The following is a 21,254-nucleotide window of genomic DNA, read 5'->3' on the forward strand; positions in this document are numbered from 1 at the left end:
TCTTACTGTTCTAGTAGCTGGTCGTATCTGGCCTGTGTCTCTCTCTCTTACTGTTCTAGTAGCTGGTCGTATCTGGCCTGTGTCTCTCTCTCTTACTGTTCTAGTAGCTGGTCGTATCTGGTCTCTCTCTTACTGTTCTAGTAGCTGGTCGTATCTGGCCTGTGTCTCTCTCTCTTACTGTTCTAGTAGCTGGTCGTATCTGGTCTCTCTCTCTTACTGTTCTAGTAGCTGGTCGTATCTGGCCTGTGTCTCTCTCTCTGCTGTCGTCGCTCTGTCCTTCTCCAGCACTGCGTTGTCCCGCGTCTCACGGAGGTTCCTAGAGGACAGACAGAAGCAGAAAGAATTAAAACCATGCAGAATTAACAAACAATCGACTTCATGTAGAAAAAAAAAAAAGTCTCCCAATCAAACTGTCTCAAATGGTACCTATGGGTCCTAGTCAAAAGTAGTGCACTATCGAATAGGGTACATAGAGCACTACTATCGAATAGGGTGCATAGCGCACTACTTTCGACAAGGGCACTAAATAGGGAATAAGGTGCATTTTTAGGGGCACTGAATCACACAATTTGTTGAATATCTGAATACATGGTCTGAGTGAAGTACAGTACTGTATTCAGAACACAGTGAAAGAGTCCCCTCTAGAGGACACGGGCGGCATCTCTATAATCTCACCTGTTCTCTCTCTCTCGCTCTCTCTCTGGTACATCTCTATAATCTCACCTGTTCTCTCTCTGGTCCATCTCTATAATCTCACCTGTTCTCTCTCTCTCTCTCTCTCTCTGGTACATCTCTATAATCTCACCTGTTCTCTCTCTCTCTCTCTGGTTCCTCTCTATAATCTCACCTGTTCTCTCTCTGGTACATCTCTATAATCTCACCTGTGTCTCTCTCTGGTCCATCTCTATAATCTCACCTGTTCTCTCTCTCTCTCGCTCTCTCTGGTACATCTCTATAATCTCACCTGTTCTCTCTCTGGTCCATCTCTATCTCTGGTCCATCTCTATTTCTCACCTGTTCTCTCTCTCTCTATAATCTCTCTGGTCCATCTCTATAATCTCACCTGTTCTCTCTCTATCTCTGGTTCATCTCTATAATCTCACCTGTGGTCATCTCTCTCATCTCTGGTACATCTCTATAATCTCACCTCTCTCTCTATCTCTGGTACATCTCTATAATCTCACCTGTCTCTCTCTCTCTCTCTGGTACATCTCTATAATCTCACCTGTTCTCTGTGTCTCTCTCTCTCTGGTTCTCTCTCTGGTCCATCTCTAATCTCATCCTGTAATCTCACCTCTCTCTCTCTGGTCCATCTCTATAATCTCACCTGTTCTCTCTCTATCTCTGGTTCATCTCTATAATCTCACCTGTCTCTCTATCTCTGGTTCATCTCTATAATCTCACCTGTTCTCTCTCTCTCTGGTTCATCTCTATAATCTCACCTGTCTCTCTCTCTATCTCTGGTTCATCTCTATAATCTCACCTGTTCTCTCTCTGGTACATCTCTATAATCTCACCTGTTCTCTCTCTAATCTCACCTGCTCTCTCTCTCTGGTCCATCTCTATAAACTCACCTGTTCTCTCTCTCTCTCTCTGGTACATCTCCATAATCTCATCTCTGGTCTTCATCTCTATAATCTCACCTGTTCTCTCTCTATCTCTGGTTCATCTCTATAATCTCACCTGTTCTCTCTCTGGTATCTCTGGTACATCTCTATAATCTCACCTGTCTCTCTCTGGCTCTCTGGTCCATCTCTATAATCTCACCTGTTCTCTCTCTGGTACATCTCTATAATCTCACCTGTTCTCTCTCTGGTACATCTCTATAATCTCACCTGTCTCTCTGTTCTCTCTCTCTCTCTCTGGTACATCTCTATAATCTCACCTGTTCTCTCTCTGGTACATCTCTATAATCTCACCTGTTCTCTCTCTGGTCCATCTCTATAATCTCACCTGTCTCTCTCTCTCTCTCTCACCTGTTCTCTCTCTGGTACATCTCTATAATCTCACCTGTTCTCTCTCTGGTCCATCTCTATAATCTCACCTAATCTCACCTCTCTCTCTCTCTCTGGTCCATCTCTATAATCTCACCTGTTCTCTCTCTGTTCTCTCTCTGGTTCATCTCTATAATCTCACCTGTTCTCTCTCTGGTACATCTCTATAATCTCACCTGTTCTCTCTCTGGTACATCTCTATAATCTCACCTGTCTCTCTCTCCTGGTACATCTCTATAATCTCACCTGTTCTCTCTCTGGTACATCTCTATAATCTCACCTGCATCTCTATAATTCTCTCTCATCTCTGGTACATCTCTATAATCTCACCTGTTCTCTCTCTGGTCCATCTCTATAATCTCACCTGTTTCTCTCTCTGGTCCATCTCTATAATCTCACCTGTTCTCTCTCATCTCTCTGGTACATCTCTATAATCTCACCTGTTCTCTCTCTCTCTCTGGTCCATCTCTATAATCTCACCTGTTCTCTCTCTCTCTGGTACATCTCTATAATCTCACCTGTTCTCTCTCTGGTACATCTCTATAATCTCACCTGTTCTCTCTCTGGTACATCTCTATAATCTCACCTGTTCTCTCTCTCTCTGGTACATCTCTATAATCTCACCTGTTCTCTCTCTGGTCCATCTCTATAATCTCACCTGTTCTCTCTCTCTCTCTCTCTCTCTGGTACATCTCTATAATCTCACCTGTTCTCTCTCTGGTCCATCTCTATAATCTCACCTGTTCTCTCTCTCTCTCTCTGGTCCATCTCTATAATCTCACCTGTTCTTCTCTATCTCTGGTTCATCTCTATAATCTCACCTGTTCTCTCTCTGGTACATCTCTATAATCTCACCTATTCTCTCTCTGGTACATCTCTATAATCTCACCTGTTCTCTCTCTCTCTGGTACATCTCTATAATCTCACCTGTTCTCTCTCTGGTACATCTCTATAATCTCACCTGTTCTCTCTCTGGTCCATCTCTATAATCTCACCTGTTCTCTCTCTCTCTCTCTCTGGTACATCTCTATAATCTCACCTGTCTCTCTCTCTGGTACATCTCTATAATCTCACCTGTTCTCTCTCTGGTCCATCTCTATAATCTCACCTGTTCTCTCTCTGGTCCATCTCTATAATCTCACCTGTTCTCTCTCTCTCTCTCTCTGGTACATCTCTATAATCTCACCTGTTCTCTCTCTGGTACATCTCTATAATCTCACCTGTTCTCTCTCTGGTCCATCTCTATAATCTCACCTGTTCTCTCTCTCTCTCTCTGGTACATCTCTATAATCTCACCTGTTCTCTCTCTGGTACATCTCTATAATCTCACCTGTTCTCTCTCTGGTCCATCTCTATAATCTCACCTGTTCTCTCTCTAGTACATCTCTATAATCTCACCTTTTCTCTCTCTCTCTCTGGTACATCTCTATAATCTCACCTATTCTCTCTCTCTCTCTGGTACATCTCTATAATCTCACCTGTTCTCTCTCTCTCTGGTACATCTCTATAATCTCACCTGTTCTCTCTCTCTGGTACATCTCTATAATCTCACCTGTTCTCTCTCTGGTACATCTCTATAATCTCACCTGTTCTCTCTCTCATACATCTCTATAATCTCACCTGTTCTCTCTCTCGTACATCTCCTTTGAGGTCCTCTGCAGGCTGTCGATCTCCTGGCTGGTCTTCAGACGAATGTTCTCCAGCTCCTCAGCAAGTTTATTCTCGTACTCTGTCTTGTAGTGGTCTCTGTGGAAAAAACATTATATTATACCTGATTGTAGCCATCCTTTGCCTTGATGACAGCTTTGCACACTCTTGGCATTCTCTCAACCAGCTTAATGAGGTAATCACCTGGAATGCATTTTAATTAACAGGTGTGCTTTGTTAAATTGTGGAATTTCTTTCCTTCTTAATGCGTTTGAGCCAATCAGATGTGTTGTGACCAGGTAGGGGTGGTATACAGAAGATATCCCTATTTGGTAAAAGACCAAGTCCATATTATGGCAAGAACAGCTCAAATAAGCAAAGAGAAATGAGAGTCCATCATTACTTTAAGACATGAAGGTCAGTCAATACGGAACATTTCAAGTACTTTGACAGTTTCTTCAAGTGCAGTCGCAAAAACCATCAAGCGCTATGATGAAACTGGCTCTCATGAGAACCGCCACAGGAAAGGAAGACCCAGAGTTTCCTCTGCTGCTGAGGGTAAGTTCATTAGAGTTCCCTCTGCTGCTGAGGATAAGTTCATTAGAGTTCCCTCTGCTGCAGAGGATAAGTTCATTAGAGTTCCCTCTGCTGCTGAGGATAAGTTCATTAGAGTTCCCTCTGCTGCAGAGGATAAGTTCATTAGAGTTCCCTCTGCTGCTGAGGATAAGTTCATTAGAGTTCCCTCTGCTGCAGAGGATAAGTTCATTAGAGTTCCCTCTGCTGCAGAGGATAAGTTCATTAGAGTTCCCTCTGCTGCTGAGGATAAGTTCATTAGAGTTACCTCTGCTGCAGAGGATAAGTTCATTAGAGTTCCCTCTGCTGCTGAGGATATAAGTTCATTAGAGTTACCAGCCTCAGAAATTGCAGCCCAAATAAATGCTTCACTGCTTCACTGTTCAGAGGAGACTGCGTGAATCAGACCTTCATGGTCGAATTGCTGCAAATAAGCCACTACTAAAAGACACCGATAAGAAGAAGAGACTTGCTTGTACCAAGAAACATGAGCAATGGACATTAGACTGGTGGAAACATGTCCTTCGGTCTGAGGAGTCCAAATATGAGATTTTTGGTTCCAAGCGCTGTGTCTTCGAGAGATGTAGAGTAGTTGAACGAATGATCTCTGCATGTGTGGTTCCCACCGTGAAGCATGGAGGAGGAGGTGTTATGGTGTGATGGTGCTTTGCTAGTGATACTGTCAGTGGTTTATTTAGAATTCAAGGCATATTTAATCAGCATGGCTACCACAGCATTCTGCTATGATACATCAACCCATCTGGTTTGCTCTTAGTGGGACTATCATTTGTTTTTCAACAGGACAATGACCCAACACACCTCCAGGCTGTATAAGGGCTATTTGACCAAGAAGGAGAGTGATGGAGTGCTGCATCAGATGACCTGGCCTCCACAATCCCCCGACCTCAACCCAGTTGAGATGGTTTGGGATGAGTTGGACTGCAGAGTGAAATAAAAGCAGCGAACAAGTGCTCAGCATATGTGGGAACTCCTTTAAGACTGTTGGAAAAGCATTCCAGGTGAAGCTGGTTGAGAGAATGCCAAGAGTGTGCAAAGGTGTCATCAAAGAAAAGGGTGGCTACGTGGAAGAAACTAAAATATAAAAAGTATTTTAATTTGTTTAACACTATTTTGGTTACTACATGATTCCATATGTGTTATTTCATAGTTTTGATGTCTTCACTATTATTCTACAATGTAGAAAATAGTAAAAATAAAGAAAAACCCTTGAATGAATTAGGTGTGTCCAAACTTTTGACTGGTACAATATATACAAAAGTATGTGGACACCCCATCAAATTAATGAATTTGGCTATTTCAGCCACAACCATTGTTGACAGGTGTATAAAATCGAGCACGCAGCCATGCAATCTCCATAGACAAACATTGGCAGTAGAATTGCCTTACTGAAGAGCTCAGTGACTTTCAACGTGGCACCGTCATAGAATGCCACCTTTCCAACAAGTCAGTTTGTCACATTTCTGCCCCGGGTCAACTGTAATTGCCTCTATTGTGAAGTGGAAAGTTCCAGAACTCACGACAGAGTTCCAACTCCATATTAATGCCTTCCCAGAAGAGTGGAGGCTGTTATAGCAGCAAAGGGGGGTCCAACTCCATATTAAAGCCTTCCCAGAAGAGTGGAGGCTGTTATAGCAGCAAAGGGGGGTCCAACTCCATATTAATGCCTTCCCAGAAGAGTGGAGGCTGTTATAGCAGCAAAGGAGGGGTCCAACTCCATATTCATGACTTCCCAGAAGAGTGGAGGCTGTTATAGCAGCAAAGTGGGGGTAGCCAACAACTCCATATTAATGACTTCCCAGAAGAGTGGAGGCTGTTATAGCAGCAAAGGGGGGTCCAACTCCATATTAATGACTTCCCAGAAGAGTGGAGGCTGTTATAGCAGCAAAGGGGGTCCAACTCCATATTAATGCCTTCCCAGAAGAGTGGAGGCTGTTATAGCAGCAAAGGGGGGACCAACTCCATATTAATGACTTCCCAGAAGAGTGGAGGCTGTTATAGCAGCAAAGGGGGTCCAACTCCATATTAATGCCTTCCCAGAAGAGTGGAGGCTGTTATAGCAGCAAAGGGGGTCCAACTCCATATTAATGCCTTCCCAGAAGAGTGGAGGTTGTTATAGCAGCAAAGGGGGGTCCAACAACATATTAAAGCCTTCCCAGAAGAGTGGAGGCTGTTATAGCAGCAAAGGGGGTCTAACTCCATATTAAAGCCTTCCCAGAAGAGTGGAGGCTGTTATAGGGGGGACCAACTCCATATTAATGACTTCCCAGAAGAGTGGAGGCTGTTATAGCAGCAAAGGGGGTCCAACTCCATATTAAAGCCTTCCCAGAAGAGTGGAGGCTGTTATAGCAGCAAAAGGGGTCCAACTCCATATTAATGACTTCCCAGAAGAGTGGAGGCTGTTATAGCAGCAGCAGGGGGGTCCAACTCCATATTAATGACTTCCCAGAAGAGTGGAGGCTGTTATAGCAGCAGAAGAGGGGGTCCAACTCCATATTAATGCCTTCCCAGAAGAGTGGAGGCTGTTATAGCAGCAAAGGGGGTCCAACTCCATATTAATGCCTTCCCAGAAGAGTGGAGGCTGTTATAGCAGCAAAGGGGGGACCAACTCCATATTAATGCCTTCCCAGAAGAGTGGAGGTTGTTATAGCAGCAAAGGGGGGTCCAACTCCATATTAATGACTTCCCTGAAGAGTGGAGGCTGTTATAGCAGCAAAGGGGGGTCCAACTCCATATTAAAGCCCATGATCTTGGAATGAGATGTTGGACGTGCAGGTGTCCACATATTTTTGGTCATGTAATGTATCATCAAGAAGCTTCCTAAGAAGGTAAAACACTTCTCCGGGCAGGCTGATTATCAGGACAGGAGACTGCAATACACACACCTGAGGAGGAACGCACCCAAAGGGCTGGCAGGCTCTGTCCAGCCCTTAGGGGGCGTTCCAGGTGGTCTGTACTGCAATCACACTGCCCAGTTTTAGGTGGCGATGGAGACCTCTTGACGGGTACCCACCTGGAAGCTATATATTTATCTTAGACCTCCTCCATGGCCCTCTGGGTTAGGGTTGGGGAGGGGTACTGACCTAGAAGGGTTAGGGAGGGGTACTGACCTAGAAGGGTTAGGGAGGAGTACTGACCTAGAAGGGTTAGGGAGGAGTACTGACCTAGAAGGGTTAGGGAGGAGTACTGACCTAGAAGGGTTAGGGAGGGGTACTGACCTAGAAGGGTTAGGGAGGAGTACTGACCTAGAAGGGTTAGGGAGGGGTACTGACCTAGAAGGGTTAGGGAGGGAGTACTGACCTAGAAGGGTTAGGGAGGAGTACTGACCTAGAAGGGTTAGGGAGGGGTACTGACCTAGAAGGGTTAGGGAGGGGTACTGACCTAGAAGGGTTAGGGAGGAGTACTGACCTAGAAGGGTTAGGGAGGAGTACTGACCTAGAAGGGTTAGGGAGGAGTACTGACCTAGAAGGGTTAGGGAGGGGTACTGACCTAGAAGGGTTAGGAGGAGTACTGACCTAGAAGGGTTAGGGAGGAGTACTGACCTAGAAGGGTTAGTACTGGGAAGGAGTACTGACCTAGAAGGGTTAGGGAGGGTACTGACCTAGAAGGGTTAGGGAGGGTACTGACCTAGAAGGGTTAGGGAGGAGTACTGACCTAGAAGGGTTAGGGAGGGGTACTGACCTAGAAGGGTTAGGGGAGGGTAGACCTCCTCCCTGGACCTAGAAGGGTTAGCTGGGTCTGGCCTAGAAGGGTTAGGGAGGGTACTGACCTAGAAGGGTTAGGGAGGGTACTGACCATGGGTATCCATCTGGGGAGGGGTACTGACCTAGAAGGGTTAGGCAGAGTGACCTAGAAGGGTTAGAGGTAGTCAATCCAGAGGGGGGGACCGTACTGACCTAGAAGGGTTATTTGTGACACCTGGAGGGAGGGTTAGGGAGGGGTATCTGACCTAGGAGGGTTAGGGACCGTCTGCTGCAGAGTAGACCCTGGAGGACAGAGGGGGTTAGGGAGGGGTACTGACCTCTAGATCCAGGGAGGGGAGGGTCTGACCTGAACTGGGAGAGTAGACACCTGGTGAACAGAGGGGTTAGGGAGGTAGTACTATCCATCTAGAAGGGTCACCGACTGCTGCAGAGTAGACACCTGGAGGACAGAGGGGTTAGAGGTAGTCAATCCATCTGGAGGAGGGTCACTGTCTGCTCCTCCCTGGACACCTGGAGAACAGAGGGTTAGGGAGGGTACTGACCTAGGAGGGTCACCGTCTGCTGAGGGTAGACCTCGAGGAAGGGTTAGGGGTTAGAGGTACTGACCTCAATCCATCTGGAGGAGGGCACCGTCTGCTGTAGAGTAGACACCTGGAACACAGAGGGGTTAGGGAGTCTATCCTGACCTGGAGGAGGGGTCACTGTCTGCTGCAGAGTAGACACCTGGAACACAGAGGGGTTAGGGAGGTAGTCTATCCTTCTGGAGGAGGGTCACCGTCTGCTGCAGACACCTGGAGGACGGGTTAGAGGTAGTCTTTATCAATCTGGAGGAGGGGCACCGTCTGCTGCAGAGTAGACACCTGGAGGACAGAGGGGTTAGGGAGGGTAGTCTGATCCATCTGGAGGAGGGTCACTGACTGCTGCAGAGTAGACACCTGGAGGACAGAGGGGTTAGAGGTAGTCAATCCATCTGGAGGAGGGGCACCGTCTGCTGCAGAGTAGACACCTGGAGGACAGAGGGGTTAGGGGTAGTCTATCCATCTGGAGGAGGGTCACTGACTGCTGCAGAGTAGACACCTGGTGAACAGAGGGGTTAGAGGTAGTCTATCCATCTGGAGGAGGGTCACCGACTGCTGCAGAGTAGACACCTGGAGGACAGAGGGGTTAGAGGTAGTCAATCCATCTGGAGGAGGGCACTGTCTGCTGCAGAGTAGACACCTGGAGAACAGAGGGGTTAGAGGTAGTCTATCCATCTGGAGGAGGGTCACCGTCTGCTGCAGACACCTGGAGGAGAGGGGTTAGAGGTAGTCTATCCATCTGGAGGAGGGGCACCGTCTGCTGCAGAGTAGACACCTGGAGGACAGAGGGGTTAGAGGTAGTCTATCCATCTGGAGGAGGGTCACCGTCTGCTGCAGAGTAGACACCTGGAGGACAGAGGGGTTAGAGGTAGTCTATCCATCTGGAGGAGGGTCACCGTCTGCTGCAGACACCTGGAGGACAGAGGGGTTAGAGGTAGTCTATCCATCTGGAGGAGGGGCACCGTCTGCTGCAGAGTAGACACCTGGAGGACAGAGGGGTTAGAGGTAGTCAATCCATCTGGAGGAGGGTCACCGTCTGCTGCAGAGTAGACACCTGGAGGACAGAGGGGTTAGAGGTAGTCTATCCATCTGGAGGAGGGGCACCGTCTGCTGCAGAGTAGACACCTGGAGGACAGAGGGGTTAGAGGTAGTCAATCCATCTGGAGGAGGGTCACCGTCTGCTGCAGAGTAGACACCTGGAGGACAGAGGGGTTAGAGGTAGTCTATCCATCTGGAGGAGGGTCACCGTCTGCTGCAGAGTAGACACCTGGAGAACAGAGGGGTTAGAGGTAGTCAATCCATCTGGGGGAGGGGTACTGTCTGCTGCAGAGTAGACACCTGGAACACAGAGGGGTTAGAGGTAGTCTATCCTTCTGGAGGAGGGTCACCGTCTGCTGAAGACACCTGGAGGACATAGGGGTTAGAGGTAGTCTATCCATCTGGAGGAGGGTCACTGTCTGCTGCAGAGTAGACACCTGGAACACAGAGGGGTTAGAGGTAGTCAATCCATCTGGAGGAGGGTCACTGTCTGCTGCAGAGTAGACACCTGGAACACAGAGGGGTTAGAGGTAGTCTATCCTTCTGGAGGAGGGTCACTGTCTGCTGCAGAGTAGACACCTGGAACACAGAGGGGTTAGAGGTAGTCTATCCTTCTGGAGGAGGGTCACCGTCTGCTGCAGACACCTGGAGGACAGAGGGGTTAGAGGTAGTCTTTATCAATCTGGAGGAGGGGCACCGTCTGCTGCAGAGTAGACACCTGGAGGACAGAGGGGTTAGGGGTAGTCTATCCATCTGGAGGAGGGTCACCGTCTGCTGCAGAGTAGACACCTGGAGGACAGAGGGGTTAGAGGTAGTCTATCCATCTGGAGGAGGGTCACCGTCTGCTGCAGACACCTGGAGGACAGAGGGGTTAGAGGTAGTCCGTCCATCTGGAGGAGGGTCACTGACTGCTCCAGAGTAGACATCTGGAGGACAGAGGGGTTAGAGGTAGTCAATCCATCTGGAGGAGGGTCACTGTCTGCTGCAGACACCTGGAGGACATTTAATGTGACATGTTGTCATTTAGCAGATGCTGTAATTCAGAGGGACTTCCAGTCAGTATCTTCCACTAAGGAAGGTGAGACAACATCTATCAGCCAATCAGTGGTACTTTGAAAAGTCCTGTGTTGGCAACATTGGCAACATCAAGGAGCTAGGCAGGTAGCAGTAGTATCCAGGTTGGTGTTGTACCTCTCGACTCAGCTCATTCCTCTCCCTGGTCTGGACCTCATGAGTCATCTCCAGCAGCTCCAGCCTCTTCCTCAACTCTCTCACCTCACACTCAAACGCATCCCGCTCACTGGAAAGGAAGGGAGGATCGACGTTTAGTTTCTAAATGTCTAAACACACAAATACATTTTTCAAAGTGAAAGAGTCCATTTTGTAAATCCTTCTCCAGACATTTGATCTGACACTTGATGAAAACCGAGGTGGTCTTTCCTCCCTCTCTCTCTCACCGTTTGATGTTAGAGTAGTTGTCCCGCTTGAAGTCTCCCTCCTGGATGAGCCCTTTAGTGTCAGCCAGCTCCAGAGTTAGTCTCTGGTTCCTGATCTCCAGCTCTGACCTCACCCTGCGCTCCTCCTCGTAACTCTACACCACAGGAGGAAGGTCACAATACAATCACATGGACCGACACTGCTCTAAGACAAACAGTACCCGCATGAAGGATCTGATCTGTCCTCTCTCTGTCTGTAGCTCCATGAAGGCTCTGATCTGTCCTCTCTCTGTCTGTACCTCCATGAAGGCTCTGATCTGTCCTCTCTCTGTCTGTACCTCCATGAAGGCTCTGATCTGTCCTCTCTCTGTCTGTACCTCCATGAAGGCTCTGATCTGTCCTCTCTCTGTCTGTACCTCCATGAAGGCTCTGATCTGTCCTCTCTCTGTCTGTACCTCCATGAAGGCTCTGATCTGTCCTCTCTCTGTCTGTACCTCCATGAAGGCTCTGATCTGTCCTCTCTGTCTGTACCTCTCTCTGTCTGTACCATCCATCTGAAGGCTCTGATCTGTCTCAGGTCTCTGTCTGTTCCTCCATGGAGAGAGAGCTCTGATCTCACCTCTCTGTCTGGGAGAACCTCCACAGCATTAAGGCACCTGAAGGCTCTGATCTGCATTATAAGGCTCTGACAACTCTCTGTCATGTACCTCCATTATGAAGGCTCTGATCTAACAACTCTCTCTTATCTGTCTGTACCTCCATAACAACACTCTGTCTGTATGACACTGGCTCTGATTATAACACAACACTCTGCATCATGTCTGTAACCTCACACTGCATTATAACACAAGGCTCTGATCTGTCCTCTCTCTGTCTGCATTATAACACACCACACTGCATTATCCATGAAGGCACTGCATTATAACACAACACACTGCATCATAACAACACACTGCATTATAACAACACACTGCATTATAACACAACACACTGCATTATAACACACCACACTGCATTAACACAATACACAACACACTGCATTATAACACAACACACTGCATTATAACACAACACACTGCATTATAACACAACACACTGCATTATAACACAACACACTGCATTAACACAACACACTGCATTATAACAACACACTGCATTATAACACAACACACTGCATTATAACACAACACACTGCATTAACACAACACACTGCATTATAACACAACACACTGCATGATAACACAACACACTGCATTAACACAACACACTGCATTATAACACAACACACTGCATTATAACACAACACACTGCATTAACACAACACACTGCATTATAACAACACACTGCATTATAACAACACACTGCATTATAACACAACACACTGCATTATAACACAACACACTGCATTAACACAACACACTGCATTATAACACAACACACTGCATCATAACACAACACACTGCATTATAACAACACACTGCATTATAACACAACACACTGCATTATAACACAACACACTGCATTATAACACAACACACTGCATTATAACACAACACACTGCATTATAACACAACACACTGCATTACCACAACACACTGCATTATAACAACACACTGCATTATAACACACACACACTGCATTAACACACAGCATGCATTAACAACACACTGCATTATAACAACACACTGGATCACACAGCATTATAACACAACACACTGCATTATAACACAACACACTGCATTATAACACAACACACTGCATCATAACAACACACTGCATTATAACACAACACACTGCATTATAACACAACACACTGCATTATAAACAACACACTGCATTATAACACAACACACTGCATTATAACACAACACACTGCATCATAACACAACACACTGCATTATAACACAACACACTGCATTATAACACAACACACTGCATTATAACAACACACTGCATTATAACACACACACTGCACACTGCATTATTATACACAACACACTGCATTATAACACAACACACTGCATATAACAACACACTGCATTACACAACACACTGCATTATAACACAGCACACTGCATTACCACAACACACTGCATTATACAACACAACACACTGCATTAACACAACACACTGCATTAACACACAGCACACTGCATCATAACACAACACACTGCATTACCACAACACACTGCATTATAACAACACACTGCATTATAACACACACTGCATTATAACACAACACACTGCATTATAACACAACACACTGCATTAACACAACACACTGCATTATGCAAACACTGCATTATAACACACTGCATTACCACAACACACTGCATTATAACACAACACACTGCATTAACACAACACACACAACACACTGCATTTAACACAACACACTGCATTATAACACAACACACTGCATTATAACAACACACTGCATTATAACACAACACACTGCATTATAACACAACACACTGCATAACACAACACACTGCATTATAACATACACACAACACACTGCATTATAACACAACACACTGCATTAACACAACACATAACACAACACACAGCATTATAACACAACACACTGCATTATAACACAACACACTGCATTATAACAACACACATTATAACACAACACTGCATTATACACACAACACACTGCATTATAACACAACACACTGCATTATAACACAACACACTGCATTATAACACACACTGCACACTGCATTAACACAACACACAGCATTATAACACAACACACTGCATTATAACACAACACACTGCATTATAACACAACACACTGCATTATAACACAACACACTGCATCATAACAACACACTGCATTATAACACAGCACACTGCATCATAACAACACACTGCATTATAACACAGCACAACACAGCACACTGCATTATAACACAACACACTGCATTATAACACAACACACTGCATTATAACACAACACACTGCATTAACACAACACACTGCATATAACACAACACACTGCATTACCACAACACACTGCATTATAACTGCATTACACAACACACTGCATAACACAACACACTGCATATAACACAACACACTGCATTAACACAACACACTGCATTAACACAACACACTGCACACTGCATTAACAACACACTGCATTATAACACAACACACTGCATTACACACAACACACTGCATTATAACACAACACACTGCATTATAACACAACACACTGCATTATAACAGCACACTGCATTATAACACAACACACTGCATTATAACACAACACACTGCATTATAACACAACACACTGCATTATAACACACATTATAACACGCCACACTGCATTATAACAACACACTGCATTATAACACAACACACTGCATTAACACAACACACTGCATTATAACACAACACACTGCATTATAACACAACACACTGCATTATAACAACACACTGCATTATAACACAACACACTGCATTAACACACAGCACACTGCATTACCACAACACACTGCATTATAACAACACACTGCATTACCACAACACACTGCATTATAACACAGCACACTGCATTACCACAACACACTGCATTATAACAACACACTGCATTATAACACAACACACTGCATTATAACACAACACACTGCATTAACACACAGCACACTGCATTAACACACAGCACACTGCATTACCACAACACACTGCATTATAACAACACACTGCATTACCACAACACACTGCATTAACACACAGCACACTGCATTATAACACAACACACTGCATTAACACAACACACTGCATTAAACACAACACACTGCATTATAACACAACACACTGCATTAACACAACACACTGCATTAACACAACACACTGCATTAATGCAACACACTGCATTATAACACAACACACTGCATTAACACAACACACAACACACTGCATTAACACACTGCATTACCACACCACATTAGCAGGATCTCTCCCCAGTTCTCACCGCTACGTATTCAGTGATAGAGTCTCTCCTCTGGGATATCATTACCACAACACACTGCATTAACACACTGCATTACCACAACACACTGCATTACCACACCACATTAGCAGGATCTCTCCCCAGTTCTCACCGCTACGTATTCAGTGATAGAGAGTCTCTCCTCTGGGATATCTCGGAGCTCCTTGTATTTGTCCTCGGTGAGCTCCAGGTCCCTGAGGCTGCGTCGCAGGTCTCCTGCCTTGTCACACAGCCGTCTGTTAGTCTCCTCCAGCTGCTTCTGTCTCAGTAGGATCCCATCCATCTCCTGCTTCCTCAGAGCCTGCTGCTTCCTGCAGGACAGACAGAGAACCACACTGACTAGAGGCAAATATAAAAAGAGGGCACCCTTTCCAAGCCTGCTTGGTTGAACATCTTTCAATCTTTTAGAGGTTCTGGGTTCAGCAAGGTGATCCTGTGTTGCCCTACGACCCCTCCGACTGATCAGAGAGACTTGGTTGAACATCTTCCAATCTTTTAGAGGTTCTGGGTTCAGCAAGGTGATCCTGTGTTGACCTACGACCCCTCCGACTGATCAGAGAGACTCTGTATCTGTCATATTATTGAGGCTAAGGTAAGTCAAGGTCTCAGATCTGTTCCTACCTCCCCTCATCCTGGGTGAGTTGCAGCTGGCTGTCCAGTCTCAGAGCCAGGACTTGTTTCTGGTGCAGGGCAACATTCAGCCTCTCCTCCAGCTCCTCCGTCTAGGGAAGAGAGCACAGAACAAGTAGAGTGATACATAAACGTGTCCCCAATGGCCCCTAATTCTCTTTCCTATTATAGTGCACTACTTCAGCCGGGGCAGGACAAACCCCGTTCTGGTGCTATCTGGTATATAATGAAAATAAATCTAAAATGGCCGCATGTTTTTGGACTCCTTTATCAGTTCCTACCTGATTAAGTACAATACCATGGGAAATTCATGTTGAAAGGACAGGTTGTGTTTGGAACTAAAAGGGTGGGACGAAAAACAACAAGATAACGAAATGCAAATTATACTGGGTCTGGAAAATGTATTTAGGTTCACAACCTTTGTGAAACAGCACAGTAAAAAAATTATAGTTTTATTATAGTTTTTCAACAGGACAATGACCCAACACCAAGAAGGAGAATGAGGGAGTGCTGCATCAGATGACCTGGCCTCCACAATCACCTGACCTCAACCCAATTGAGAAGCTTTGGGATGAGTTGGACCGCAGAGTGAAGGAAAAGCAGCCAGCAAGTGCTCAGCAAGACTGTTGGAAAATAATTCCAGGTGAAGCTGGTTGAGAAAATGCCAAGCGTGTGCAAAGCTGTCATCAAGGCAAAGGGGTGGCTACTTTGAAGAATCTCAAATATATTTTGATTTGTTTAACACTTTATGAGTAAATGTTTTTATTTTTTAACTTTAGCTGACATGGGCTAGTTGATCTGGACATCTCTGACACATTATAAATATCTCTCTACGGTCTGTAATGACTGACATGACAAGAGGACCTGATTATGCACCACCCAATTTAGAAATTGCACCTTGTGCATTCTACTATTAAAACTGCCAAGGGTAACTTTAAAGCGGGACAGATGTTTTTTTTTAGGGGGGGGGGTCTAGAGGAGTGTCCAAAGGGTCTGTGCAGCAAGTCACATTTTATGTCACATTCTTCATAGACAAGTGTAAACTAACAGTGAAATGCTTACTTACTTACAAGTCATTTTCCAACCATGTAGAGTTAAAGATAACATAAAAGAAGCAGGCTGAACGTCGTTTGACGTCCCTACTTTAGGGCCCTCTAGTCATTAGTAATAGAATAGGAGACTATTTGAGAAGCAGCCCCACATGTATGCTGATGTGAAAGGTTTAGTAGCTCGACAGAACATCTTTGAGATCCTAGCTAACTACCTTTGTCAAGTGGTCCACTTTCATGTTATCTATGATGAGATTTTTCTGCGACATCTCTATTTTTAACAGCTGTAAGTTGTGCAGTAGCTCTTTCCTCTCGATGAGCTGTCGGGTGACTTTCTGCGTCCCGGTGCGGTCCCGTTCGTCCGACGACGAGATGTCTTCCGTAGGCACCGTGGTCTCCAGACTGAATTCTTCCGACTCCTCTAGCGAGCTGGAGATATTCACCGACGGGTTTTTCTGCTTCTTCGGAGGCATTTTGAAGCTAGATAACGTTTAGCTTACCTCGCTTTTGTCAAACAAGTAGTGATCTGCTTTTTTTTGCCAGCTCACTTACTGAGCATATAACTTTAGTATTACCGAAGATTAAGGATTAGCGAGCTCAACGAGTTCAAGGACAGTTAAGGCGTTAGCTAGCTAGTTGAATGATTGTACTAACTAGCTAACAACGTCGACTGTTGCGCGACATATACTGGTAACGAGCTATAGTTAGCCAACGTCGAATAGTTGGAAAAGTTCACTGTCCAACGGGTAGCTTTCATAGCTAGCTGGCTAATTCCTTACAAATTATTCTATTTTTTTTTGTTGTTGTTGTAATATCCATACATTTTACTATTTATATTCGCGAACAACCCTAAATGTTCGGTGGTCGCTGTTTTCATCATTTCAACGGTCCCGCTTCGAATCGCATAGAAACCGTCGCTAGCAGGATCACAACAAACAAACGGAAGTGACATCCGATGTCACTTCCGTTTGTTTTGCAACCACATAAAATGTCCGCCAGAAACAGCAACAGTTAATTATAATTTATTCAACTTTTACAGCGTTATTCATTACATAAAGAATCTCAAAGCGCTTTAAAGCACCAAAACAAGACATAATGAGATTGACAGTCAATAGAAAATTCATTGCTTTGAGTGGTAATCTGAGGGAGATGGTTAAGAGGGGAGAGAAAGTTCGGAGGCAGGCAGTCAGCACGGTTTTCTTCTTCGAGGTTTTATTGGCGGACTACATTTCAAAATGGTGCATTGCCACCACCTACTGGGTGGGGTGAAAACAGACATTTTAACAACTAAAAATAAAATAATAATAATGTATAAAGATTTTAATCCCAGAAACAGTTCAGCTACATTAACAATTATATCGATCTTTCTTGACTTACATTCAACTTGTGCAGTTCCGTTTATCACCAATGCTATAAATGACACAGAGTCCACTATCTTCACATGAAGGATTTCTGGGTCCTGCTGTTGATTCTCAGCCTGTGGTGAAGGCTCCAATGTAGGCATACCATTCTACACTACCGCAGGACCTTCAGATATACTCACACTTTCAACCCTTTTGACAGCCTCTGCATAGGAGACTCTCAACTGCCTTTGATTTGAGCAACCTCAGTCTCTTCCACCCTACATTGGGAACTCCAATGATTGCTCTTCATGCTCCCCACCACAGTTGATTGCGCTTCATGCTCTTCATGCTCCCCACCACAGTTGATTGCTCTTCATGCTCCCCACCACAGTTGATTGCGCTTCATGCTCTTCATGCTCCCCACCACAGTTGATTGCTCTTCATGCTCCCCACCACAGTTGATTGCTCTTCATGCTCCACACCACAGTTGATTGCTCTCCATGCTCCCCACCACAGTTGATTGCTCTTCTTCATGCTCTATTCTCTACTAAACATTTAACATCTCCTTCATAGTGGTGTTCCACACATCTCACATCTCAGCTTCTTGTCTGCAGACACTTCTTCCATGTTCACACATTTGGCAGAAAGAACAAAAGGCCTTTTTACAGAAGCTCCAACAGTACATACATCCCAGGTACACCACAGAGAGATTCCACATCAAAAAATATCACTAGAACAGACTAACTCTTCTCCTTCTTGCCATTAGCCATATGATTCAGTGTTCATCGATCACTCCTGGAATTTCTCTTAAATAAAGCAATAAAAACACTTTAGAAATGACTCCTTAGACAGGTGTCCTCCCTAGACACATCTCACATCTCAGACAGGTGTCCTCCCCTGCAGACAGGTGTCCTTCCATGTTCAGACATTTGGCAGGTGAAAGAACAAAAGGCCTTTTACAGGTGTCCTCCCTAGACAGGTGTCCTACATCCCAGGTGTCCTCCCGACAGGTGAGACAGGTTCCACAGGTGTCCTCAAAAAACAGGTGTCCTCCCTAGAACAGGTGTCCTAACTCGACAGGTGTCCTCCTTCAGGTGCCATTAGCCATGTGATTCAGTGTTCATCGAGGTGTCCTCCTGGACAGGTGTCCTCCTTAAGGTAAAGCAATAAAACATCCACTGAGACTCTAGAAATGACCTCCTAGACAGGTGTCCTCCCTCGACAGGTGTCCTCCCTAGACAGGTGTCCTCCTCGACAGGTGTCCTCCCTAGACAGGTGTCCTCCCTAGACAGGTGTCCTCCCTCGACAGGTGTCCTCCTCGACAGGTGTCCTCCCTCGACAGGTGTCCTCCCTCGACAGGTGTCCCCTCGACAGGTGCCCTCGACAGGTGTCCCCTCGACAGGTGTCCTCGACAGGTGTCCTCGACAGGTGTCCTAGACCCTCCTCGACAGGTGTCCTCCCTCGACAGGTGTCCTCCCAGACAGGTGTCCTCCCTCGGTGTCCTCGACAGGTGTCCTCCTCGACAGGTGCCCTCCCTAGACAGTGTGTCCTCCCTCGACAGGTGTCCTCCCTCCTCCTCCCTAGACAGGTGTCCTCGACAGGTGTCCTCCCTCGACAGGTGTCCCCTCGACAGGTGTCCTCCCTAGACAGGTGCCCCCTCGACAGGTGTCCTCCCTCGACAGGTGTCCTCCCTCGACAGGTGTCCTCCCTAGACAGGTGTCCTCCCTCGACAGGTGTCCCCTCGACAGGTGCCCTACATTATATCCATCAGCTTGTTTGATGTCCAACAGACATTTCTTCTGTACCTCAGAAACACAAGAAATCAAAACTAACCCACTTCTCATGACGATCACTGATTTGACTTTACCCAATTCTTTTGCCATACTTTTGGATGGTTCGGAAAACGGGTTCCACAAGTCAGGCATATGCCGCTCTTTCAAATCAAATCAATTTTTATTGGTCACGTACACATATTTATTAGACAAATGTTTATTATTTTTGTATTATTATTATTGCAGCAAAAATACCAATATTACACATCAATACAGGGACATTCCTCTGAATAAAATAAATGAAAAACACCGGGCGATGTATATAAACCCTAGATGTATTTAAACCATGGATTGATGATTCTATATATTGGCCACTGAGAGACTTTGAAGCCCATGGTCGGCCATATTGCCACTCCCCAGTAGGCGCAGTCTTCCATTGGAGTGAATGTAATTTTACAGTATTTCAATGAAATATGCACTATGCAGAAATCACTCCACCATTTCCTGGTTGCTAACATTTAGAATAGTACGCCTCATTTCAGTTTATGTGACAAAACAAGCAAGTAGAGTGTAGAGAATCACTGTACCATCTAAACCTCTGTGAAATATATTAGCCATAACTAAAAAATATATATTTTCAGTGGTTTGAAGCTGGTGTGCAAAACCTAAAGAAAAGGACACAAAAACGGAAAAAAACTTACGTGAAACATAGAGATAGGACACATCTACTGATTCTTAGACTTGCTTTCAATGAGAATGACAGATCTATAGCACACATTTCTATGTGAATTTGGTGGGGTTTTCTAAAAACGTTTATATTGCAGCTTTAAAATGTTTCAAAGACAATATTACATATATTTAAGTATTTGGGAAAAATAACATTAGTAATCTAAAACAATGATACTTTTAAGGAATTTAAAAATATATATATTTTATGTTTCGCTAACATAATATCATTTAAAAGTATGCATTAAGGTGTTTGTAATATAATAAACGTGGCAAAAAAACGAATGTAGAATATTTAGCTAGCAACCTCCATGGGAATTCGCTATTAATTGTGCTAATTTTGTTAGCATTCTGATAATAGACGCCCAATGGGCTTTTTAGCATTTTTTTGGAGCACCCTTTCTATAGCTTCCAAAAGATGCTTTACAACGGTGGGGGAGTGTCAAGATGGAGGCACTGTGGCTTCAACACAGCGCCCCCTATCAGTCACCTAGTTTATATACGAACCATTGAGCAGGACTCAGGTGAAGTTTAAACTCAGTTGGTAGTTTAGGGTAATTTCCGGTTCCAAATTGTCTCTTGCATTAAACGTTGTTTACTATGTATTGACGTGGGAAAATAACATATTTTTTTGTGTATGATTGGTGAAATGTGAGACAGTCTTCTGTACAAATTGTTATGCCCAGAACATTAATCCCGGAACAAATATTTTTTGCACTTGCATCAGCACGACTGAATAA

At 45.0% G+C, this 21,254-nt stretch overlaps 1 protein-coding gene across 1 annotated transcript; it reads right to left on the reverse strand.

The window, feature by feature from the left end:
* Positions 1-213: 213 nt before the first annotated feature.
* Positions 214-17,618, reverse strand: LOC112240638 (progesterone-induced-blocking factor 1-like). The gene is made up of 15 exons (XM_042313530.1): positions 16,889-17,618; positions 15,616-15,716; positions 15,085-15,305; positions 14,714-14,742; positions 11,010-11,143; positions 10,744-10,852; positions 9,547-9,639; positions 9,411-9,497; positions 9,205-9,289; positions 9,064-9,084; positions 8,776-8,942; positions 8,543-8,659; positions 8,335-8,438; positions 3,615-3,749; positions 214-316 (listed from the first exon to the last, which is right to left on the reverse strand). The coding sequence occupies exons 1-15, from the start codon at positions 17,144-17,146 to the stop codon at positions 214-216; spliced, it is 1,764 nt and encodes a 587-aa protein (XP_042169464.1). The 5' UTR covers positions 17,147-17,618.
* Positions 17,619-21,254: the final 3,636 nt, after the last annotated feature.

Source organism: Oncorhynchus tshawytscha, unplaced genomic scaffold, assembly GCF_018296145.1.
Source record: "Oncorhynchus tshawytscha isolate Ot180627B unplaced genomic scaffold, Otsh_v2.0 Un_contig_11507_pilon_pilon, whole genome shotgun sequence".
Lineage (NCBI taxonomy): Eukaryota > Metazoa > Chordata > Actinopteri > Salmoniformes > Salmonidae > Oncorhynchus > Oncorhynchus tshawytscha.

What these genes read in the sequence shown, in the direction of transcription:
- LOC112240638 (XM_042313530.1), bottom strand. Translation starts at nt 17,146, where the DNA reads ATGCCTCCGAAGAAGCAGAAAAACCCGTCGGTGAATATCTCCAGCTCG. An exon ending in GTCTACTCTGCAGCAGACGG is followed by an intron (nt 9,498 to 9,546) that starts TGACCCTCCTCC and finishes TCTGTCCTCCAG; the next exon opens with GTGTCTACTCTGCAGCAGAC. An exon ending in CCAGGTGTCTGCAGCAGACG is followed by an intron (nt 9,290 to 9,410) that starts GTGACCCTCCTC and finishes TCTGTCCTCCAG; the next exon opens with GTGTCTACTCTGCAGCAGAC.